This window comes from Saccoglossus kowalevskii, chromosome 5, assembly GCF_978046115.1.
Source record: "Saccoglossus kowalevskii chromosome 5, keSacKowa6.1, whole genome shotgun sequence".
In the NCBI taxonomy this organism is placed as follows: Eukaryota; Metazoa; Hemichordata; class Enteropneusta; family Harrimaniidae; genus Saccoglossus; species Saccoglossus kowalevskii.
The window spans coordinates 15,964,513-15,974,118 of NC_140645.1; the positions used below are offsets into that span (position 1 = coordinate 15,964,513).

At 35.1% G+C, this 9,606-nt stretch overlaps 1 protein-coding gene across 4 annotated transcripts; it reads left to right on the forward strand.

Moving 5' to 3' along the window:
* The first annotated feature begins 3,029 nt into the window (after positions 1-3,029).
* LOC100368881 (uncharacterized) lies at positions 3,030-9,151 on the forward strand. 4 transcript variants are annotated; one of them, XM_078008635.2, is made up of 6 exons: positions 3,033-3,146; positions 3,731-3,895; positions 4,505-4,669; positions 4,956-5,099; positions 6,330-6,630; positions 8,881-9,151. In XM_078008635.2, exons 2-5 carry the CDS (start codon positions 3,760-3,762, stop codon positions 6,590-6,592), a joined length of 708 nt encoding a protein of 235 aa, XP_077864761.2. In that variant the 5' UTR covers positions 3,033-3,146; positions 3,731-3,759; the 3' UTR covers positions 6,593-6,630; positions 8,881-9,151. The 4 variants fall into 4 exon arrangements, with proteins under 4 accessions (XP_077864762.2, XP_077864761.2, XP_085355283.1 ...); XM_085499157.1 differs by lacking the exon at positions 8,881-9,151 and having other exon boundaries at positions 3,035-3,198; positions 6,330-6,832; XM_006815596.3 differs by lacking the exon at positions 8,881-9,151 and having other exon boundaries at positions 3,037-3,146; positions 6,330-6,832.
* The last annotated feature ends 455 nt before the right edge of the window (positions 9,152-9,606 follow it).

Here is a 9,606-nt window from a genome sequence, read left to right on the forward strand (position 1 = left end):
GATGGTTGGGTGATCTACTAGTATCACATGGATATGTGTAGTTGTAGTCAGATGGTTGAGGTTATATACTAGTATCACATGGATATGTGTAGTTGTAGTCGGATGGTTGAGATCATATACTAGCATCACATGGATATGTGTAGTGTAGTCAGATGGTTGAGATGATATACTAGTATCACATGGATATGTGTAGTTGTAGTCGGATGGTTGAGATCATATACTAGCATCACATGGATATGTGTAGTGTAGTCAGATGGTTGAGATGATATACTAGTATCACATGGATATGTGTAGTTGTAGTCGGATGGTTGAGATCATATACTAGCATCACATGGATATGTGTAGTTGTAGTCGGATAGTTGGGTGATATACTAGTATCACATGGATATGTGTAGTTGTAGTCGGATAGTTGGGTGATATACTAGTATCACATTGATATGTGTAGTTGTAGTTGGATGGTTGGGTGATATACTAGTATCACATGGATATGTGTAGTTGTAGTCGGATGGTTGAGATGATATACTAGTATCACATGGATATGTGTAGTTGTAGTCGGATGGTTGAGATGATATACTGGTATCACATGGATGTATGTAGTTGTAGTCGGATGGTTGGTGATATATATACTAGTATCACATGGATATGTGTAGTTGTAGTCGGATGGTTGAGATCATATACTAGTATCACATGGATATATGTAGTTGTAGTCGGAAGGTTGAGACGATATACTAGTATCACATGGATATGTGTAGTCGTAGTCGGATGGTTGAGGTGATATACTAGTATCACGTGGATATGTGTAGTTGTAGTCGGATGGTTGAGGTGATATACTGGTATCACATGAATATGTGTAGTTGTAGTCGGATGGTTGAGGTGAAATACTAGTATCACGTGGATATGTGTAGTTGTAGTCGGATGGTTGAGGTGATATACTGGTATCACATGAATATGTGTAGTTGTAGTCGAATGGTTGAGGTGATATACTGGTATCACATGAATATGTGTAGTTGTAGTCAGATGGTTGAGGTGATATACTAGTATCACATGGATATGTGTAGTTGTAGTCGGATGGTTGGGTCATATACCAGTATCACATGGATATGTATAGTGTAGTCGGATGGTTGGGTCATATACTATTATCACATGGATATGTATAGTGTAGTCGGATGGTTGGGTCATATACTAGTATCACATGGATATGTGTATTATATGTACATGTCGGATATTTTGTCTTTTACGCCTTGATGAGTCTGTCACAGGGTTCACAAAGAATCACGTGTAACTGCCCCTTAAAAGAAAAATAACATTGCATACTCCGAGGTTAGTATTAAAGCCAATCGGCGAATTTTGCAGGGGCTTATTGCCAGTAGCCCATATTCTCAAAACCGTGGCGAAATGAAACATTAAGCTCAGTGGTTAGTTTACGCATCTTTTAAATGTGTTTTGATTCACAGTGCATTCGGCAATCAACTGCAAGTCAGTTATGTGAATATGAATTGCATTCACTGGCAGCCGTACTAATGAACAAGTTGAAATCGCATTTAACGGTAGAAATATGATAATTCTTATAACATCTACATTTCTATGAAAGGCCTCAGTACTCTATATTGTTTTAATTTGTATGTAGCTGTTGTTGTATTTTCTGATTTAGTAGTAAGTGCAATGTATATTTCATTAAATGAGTGAAACAAAGACGTGGAATTCATCACCTAAACTGAGTATAATAATTTGTCAAAATAGCAATAGAAAATAATATTTCTTTGGCATTACCCAATCTCATTTAATATACTTATTAGACAACAGAAAGACAGACAATATGCAGGGTTACATCCTTAAATGACGATTCACCGTGAATGGAAGGGGTTCACTGCCAAGTTGAAGCTCCTTGTGTTGGAGAGGTATAGGTACATTCTGCGCTACGGAGTTCTCATTTCAAACTGTTTAACCCCTCTTTTCAGTGTAATGTAGAACTATGTCTTATTATGACAACACATCTTCATCAAAATGTCGAAATTTGAATATCCATTTTAGTACAATTTACCCAAAATGGAGCCTGAGTTTTAAGACCTTTTCTAATATAAATAAGAAGTGGAGTTTAGAACACCTATTAAAACATACCATCTTACATATTTCGACATTGATTTTGCAAATAAAACATTCGCTTGAATGGTATCATCACACTGCTGTCATTTGAAATAAAATTTGCACTCTGAGAGAATTTATAAAGCGTTATTAGTGTACTGGAAAATGCCATTCTCTGTAATAGCACGGACTGTGACAAAACGTGAAACCGTGAGTTCTATATAAGTTTGTTGAACGTAAATAATTCCATTACAGCATTAAAACATGAAACTTAGTGCTGATGGTCAATTCAAATAATGGGTCAAATATTTTTTTAGTCTATGAAGACGAATCATGTATATTTTATGTAATAGATTGAGAGTTTCCTGTCACCCAGATTATTTGGAAATCTGTTTTTCAAAGCTAAATTTAGATAGCACCGCAGTTCTATTCAACCCACACATTTATAATTATAAGCAAACGCTGTTTTATTTTAGAATTATCTTGCGAGCATCATTGTTTGTTGTCATCAGAGTACTTCGCTAGGACCTACAGGACTCTATAGTAAACGTGTCGCTCTCCATGACCAACTTCTACAAAGTACCGAAAAATCTAATTGTTGAAAACATCACTACCGGTAAGTTGAAGATTATGAACTGGAACTCGAAGGCCTCAAAACACATTCTGTGCCCAGGAATATAACGGCACACGGCGTTTGAATCAGTCACAGTACCGACCGTTACATCGCGAGTCATCGAATAGTAGCACCGCAAACCAAGGGTCATTCAATAACCAAACACTCCCTTGCTCCCTTGCTCTGCCCGACTGTGTGCGACCCGAGTCCACGTCGCGAGCTCAGTTTCTATTTACGAAATACCAAATATATTGATACTAATGGGCCCGGCAACATTAAATTATAATGTGCCACAACGCCATTGAACAATCAATACGTCACTTCCTGAGTCCTATTCGTGAGGTCGTATCTGTGAGGTTCTATTCGTGAGGTATATAGCGTGCGCATACATCAATTGGTAGTTATCAGACTGATATTGAAAACAAGGCTACCATTACCGATTTACTGTCAAGTAAGTACGGTGTTACGTGTCTGTCTATATTAGTATAGATTGATTGTATAGAGTAAGTATGTACTGTATATTTCAGTGAGTTTTAAGCAGTTTTAGGGACGGTGTCCTGTCACGGCATGTTGTACGTTGGCACGAACACGGAGTTGGTTGTCTATTAATTGGATTTGGACCTGTGTGTGTTTAGCCCTCCAAACCGATCTTTCCCTGGTCACAGGGGCCTAGTAATCCACAGCAAAGCACCACAGCGAAGCTCCTAGAGCGATTCGCTGTGATTAAATAGGCTCCCGTGAGTACGATAGTTGCCGCATAATATCTACGTTACTAGAGTCCTCCCTATTACGGTTCATAAATCATGTAATTGACTTTTAGGAGATTAGTTGTAAAATGTCTATTTACATCACACATGTGTTATTTATTGGTTGATTAATTATTATACACGGACAATGGTTATCATAGATGGCGCTGTTTACATGGTTATACATTTCTATGATGTTAAGAATTAAAGTTAATGACTTCAAATTCATTTTTGGTATAGTTCAATATCAAAGTGGAGCCCATTCAACAAATCACCATCTTTTTCACAGGCATCAATCTACTTACCGCGGTTATAGAAATGGCAGAACCAGGAGAATCACGTCATTCTGCAATGATTTCCTACAGCTGGAATGACAAAACAAAAGTTGATAAAATAGCCAATGAAATGACAGCAAATGATATTCGTGTTTGGAGAGATGCCAATGATATGGGCAGTGAGTAAATACCATTCATACAATGTATATATTAAAGTAATATACCGTTTGTCTTATTAAATCGCGTCCGAAGCAAATGAAAGCTTCTGTGACCTCAACATGTTGCTGAATTTGTGTGCTCACATAATACTGAGATAAAGTATTCCATTGCACTGTGTTTTGACTAAATCTTACTGCTATTCAAATGTATTGAATATGATATGATCACACTCAACACCTTTATTAGCTCGTCAATGAAATTTAAGCTACAAATATTTTTTTGAAACATCTCGGGAATTTCAAGGATTTGTCAAAAACAGATCATAAATAAAATAGTTAGAAAATATTTAACAATTTTGCGATCAATTGAATAATAAAAAAAAAGTTTTGAGAAATTGACTTACAAATATATTGTGATATTGTGGTTAATTGTGGTTAATATTGCGTCGGTAGAGGGCGCTACAAATAGCTAATATTTACTCTGGTACTAGTTTTTACAAAGCCGATTGTGCCTGGAAAAACGTATGGATTCTTGTATTATTTTTTGAGAGTCTTTTTCATAATATTATAAAATTAAATGTAAATAAATAAATAATAATAATCTACTAACGATTTGTCCATTTTATGCAGACGAAATCTATTCATCAATGGGCGGAGGGGTCGTTAATTCCCTTGTATTTATTGCATGTATCTCGGATGGATATCAGAGCAGTATTAACTGTAAACAGGAATTAAGGTTGGCAGCCGACAAAAAAAAATGCATCATTCCCATCAAAATACAGGATGTGAAATTTGGTATGTCATGCAAGCATTCACATTGTATATCCCGATATTACAAATATAGGTGATGTCGATCATGTGCATATTTAACGGACTGTATATAGCGGCGCTGTTCGTTTTAAATGTACGGCTGCGTGCCAAGTGCAATTGGAAGCGATTTATACCAGTGATTGTCTATCAATATTAAACCCCCACTTTCTACATGATCTGATTGGTTTCTTGGGTACTTGTATGTCAGACTATTATTACTCACCACAAATAATAAAAATGATAATAACCACACACATCAATTGTTTTCCAGATAATGAAGTTGCGTTAATATGCGCTGGTAAATTGTACATTGACTTCTCAGATGACAGCAAGTTCGAAGAAAAAATTAAGAATCTGATTAATAGAGTCAAAACACACATGGACCAACCTGATTCTGCCGAGCCGATAAACAATGGTAATTTTGAAATATGAAATATAATGTTTAGAAAAATAACTTCATGTGATGTCGCAAAATTGATTTCATACACAATTTTTGTAAAGACAGTCAGTGTGAATACAAACGTTCCATGTATGATAAACAACAACTTTATGAATGTATCATAATACATTTATAAAGTTGTTGTTTATCATAAAATTCGTAAAACCCGGCCTCGTAACGCTATGGGAATCCCAATGCGCGAGCCGTGCAATAATTTTCCATATCACGTCCGGGCCCCGTTTACCATGTTTGGTAAACGCGTCTATTTCCTGGAACTACTTTCTGTATACAAACAACGCGCGTAATTTGAGACTATCGTCCGCGGTTCCATAATGGCTGACGATATTATTCAGTGCATGGAAAATATACCGAAAGACCAGTTGGACTCATTAATACCCTGACGAAAGCCGGCATTCCACCACAATCAATCATAAAGATAACTTATCACAAAAACGTGTCAAGTTTACAGCACTACGATACTGTCGCCACGGAAGATCATAGGCGCATTTCAGAAAATCTGAGAAGAGCTACGCCCGAATCTAGAACTGTAAACCAAACTGCTTCGTGTCAAGCAATTGTTTCTTGTTTACCGACTACAATTTTTAACAACTGTGAAATCAACGCGTCTCTACCTGCAGCTACAACATCAGCTCCAAAAAACAAAACAAAAAAAAACCGTCCGTTTGTTTTGTATTATTCGGACGGTCAGTAAATGACCAACTTATCTGGACTGTAGTGTTCATACTTAAGAAAGAAAATTTATAATGAGTTAGTATTTAATACTTAAAAATATTGTTATAAATTTGCGTCCATTTGCTGTTCTATTAAAACGTAATTTGTGGATATATTTGGCGACATTCTTTTGCGTATTGTGTGAGAGTTGTTGACGCATTTGCGTCCTTTAGAATCCCCCGTATAAATCCGCGCCAGTAAAAAGGCCCGTATCGGAACCCGGATTAAATCGAATAAGTTTTCTTTTGGGTCAGACGAGCGAAAACAAATATAACTAAAGATTTTGTTCACATAAAGTGTATGATAAAATCTTCAATGAACTGGATGCTGCCCTCGATCGTACGGTTTACGCGCACTCACAAGCTTAGGCGCTTCCGCCGCACGTCCTCGGCCCGCAAAAGCTTTATCCAGTCCATAAAGAATAATATCTTCGTTGTCCGTGTCACTTTGTTGTTATTTATGTTAATATTTCAGTCGCAGTATCCACCGAAGTTAGTACCGACAACATCGAGTTTGTGGTGAATGAAATTACCAAAGAATGGAAACCACTTGGAAGAAAGCTTGGATTCAAAGACGCCGATTTAGAAGCCTTCTTTTCTGATCATCGGATAGACGGTATAAAAGAAGTTATAATGGCAATGCTCAGAAAGTGGAAACAGAATGGAAATGCAACAGTAGAGAAACTTCGACAGGCACTTCAAGGTGTAGGGAGAAAGGACGTGGCTGATAAATTGTAATAGGAAAATAACGACGGTGTTTTTAGTTTTCTAGTAAGGTACGATTATGTAATGTTTTTCCTGTGTTTTAAATATTTCTGTGTTTCCCCGCCAGGAACATGTATAAAACGTGCTTATTATAACAACACTTTTAAAAGTGCTTTTACTAGACACACATTTTGTAAAGTTTTTATAAAGTGTAAAGTGTCTCAATCGAAGACATATTTTAATAAAGTGATTTCACTGGCCTCACATTGAAAAGAGTTTCCACCAGAAATATGCATTGAAAAAGTGTTTATCATCGCAACACTTTGAACAGTAAAACACAATATTGACAAGTGCCCGTAGCAGAGACACATTTTAAAATGTATTTATACTGACAACATGGTAACAAATCATTAACATTATCTTTTTAAAAACAAAATCTATCAAATGATGATGATGATGATGATGATGAAGATGAAGCACTTTACACTTTGTGCAGTAATCATAACATACGATAAACAAACCACATAATCAAGTATGTATTCCTAAATATAATATAGAAATGTACTGTTGAGATCTCTATCAATATGGCAGAAGATTTTTCTGTCTGTTAATATTGAGTGGACACCTTTACTCGTCGCAATCATACATATCATAATTACTGAAATTCAAATATATCAAACAAAAATTGTAGGATAGCATTGCAAACAAGTAAATATTTTGAAATTTCTGTAAATACTCTGTAAATGAATGTGTTTTAAAATATCACACATTTTTGTCCCCACTTTAAAATCATTTTTAAGTGATTTATAATTAAACACATTAAGTGTTTTTCCTAAAATCGCAAATGAGTTATTTAACAACACCACTGTTTTAAAATAAAACACTTTTACTGTTTCGTGATAAAACATTTAAAGTGTTTATAAGCTTGTCCCACTTTAAAAAAACACACTTAAAGTGTTTATAATCTGCATAATTGCGAGAAGTGTATATTATGAAAACACTTTTAGTGGAACATTTCAGGGATGATTTTGCCCATAACATATTAGAAACATGTTTTTAAAAATGTTTCCACATTTTGTAAAGTGTTTCCTCCAGGAACATGTATAAAACGTGCTTATTATAACAACACTTTTAAAAGTGCTTTTACTAGTCACACATTTGTAAAGTTTTCCCACCAGGAACATGTATAAAAAGTGCTTATTTATTACAACACTTTTAAAAGTGCTTTTACTAGACACACATTTTGTAAAGTGTTTATAAAGTGTAAAGTGTCTCAACCGAAGACATGTTTTAATAAAGTGATTTCACTGGCCACACATTGAAAAGAGTTTCCACCTGAAATATGTATTGAAAAAGTGTTTATCATCGCAACACTTTGAACAGTAAAACACAATATTGACAAGTGCCCGTAACAGAGACACATTTAAAAATGTATTTATACTGACAACATGGTAACAAATCATTAACATTATCTTTTTAAAAACAAAATCTATCAAATGATGATGATGATGATGATGATGATGAAGCACTTCACACTTTGTGCAGTAATCATAACATACGATAAACAAACCACATAATCAAGTAAGTATGTATTCCTAAATATAAACATTAATGAGGTAAGTTCGAGTGTAACATTTAAGAAAAAACGACATGCATAGTTGTTGTAAAAGATACTATCGCGTGAGTAAGTTCACAACATTTCGTTAAACTGTAGATATAATACCCAATATTTGGGAAAAATGACACTTAAAAACAAATTAGTAATTAACTGAAACGAACAATAACATCTTCGAACCCTTTCAGCACTAACCCATATTAACAGGAAAAAATTAATTCCCAACATTAGCAGTTTCATCTTGTTCGCTCCAATCGCTTCTCTTAAAATCTGAAAAGTAGGATATTATCAAAATGCAGCGAGTAATGTTCAAATAATTATCATTATTGTTTCAAACAAAGCGATATAAGATTAAAATATTATTGTTGTTTTAAACTAACGCGCATGTAACGAGAAGACGAGGATATGACCACAAACAAATTGAACTGCAATTTCTTGTTAAATTCTGCAACATTTCTATGATTTTATTCGGTAACACAGATCTTGATCTGGGGGATGTCGGCATTGACGTAATGTGGTATGAAATTCACTGGTCCTGTAAATTCATGAAATTGAGTTTAATCAGTTATATCAAATATCAAATTAGTACACAACTGCCGATGCTGGCTTTATCAATTACAATTACCACACGCTTCGTAACGGAGTAACAATATCATTATACCTTCAGGTTTGTTTAGAATAACTTCCAGTTCCCTTCTTTCCTCAGAAAATCGAAACAGACTTCATTCTGTTCAAGTTGTTATTGCTTCTTCAACGAATATGCCACCTGTCTACACACTCCCGATAGTATAATTCAATCATGAATGAGCGTGCGCACGACACAACTTACCAGTGACTTGAACACGCAACATACATTAATGTCAGCCGTCGTTTACGAAAGGTATCAAAATATTTGCAAAGAAGAAGCAAACTTATTTATTGTTCAATATTTGTTTTCATATTGTATTTATTGTATTAATTAAATTTCTGAATAACAATTTAGTGGTTATGTATTATTAGAGACTTAAAGGAGCTTGTTTAAATTAGGCGACAATTTGCACAGGTGCGTGGTAATCACCATATTGGAATTCAACACCGAGGCTCCGCCAATAGAATAAGAGCTGTTACGAAATTGAATCTAATTATTAGATCACAGGGAATAATTGCCTGTCTAGCGCATTGTCGTCAAGCTTACTAACTCAAACATTGATAACAACACCGTGCATGTTTAATTTCATTAATATTTAATTTAATATTAAACTTGTGGCAGGTACATGGTATGTACACTCGCAAAATACTAAAATCGGTAAATTTATCGCTACATGCGTAGTATGACTTGCTGCCAAATTTGACGTGTGTGAGCATTTTTTCCAAATAAATATGCTGCATACAGTCGATAATAAGTATTGTGTCTATTATAGATGCATACCGTAGACTGCATACAAAAGTGTCC

What these genes read in the sequence shown, in the direction of transcription:
- LOC100368881 (XM_078008635.2), top strand. Translation starts at nt 3,760, where the DNA reads ATGGCAGAACCAGGAGAATCACGTCATTCTGCAATGATTTCCTACAGC. An exon ending in AATACAGGATGTGAAATTTG is followed by an intron (nt 4,670 to 4,955) that starts GTATGTCATGCA and finishes ATTGTTTTCCAG; the next exon opens with ATAATGAAGTTGCGTTAATA. An exon ending in TGCCGAGCCGATAAACAATG is followed by an intron (nt 5,100 to 6,329) that starts GTAATTTTGAAA and finishes TTAATATTTCAG; the next exon opens with TCGCAGTATCCACCGAAGTT.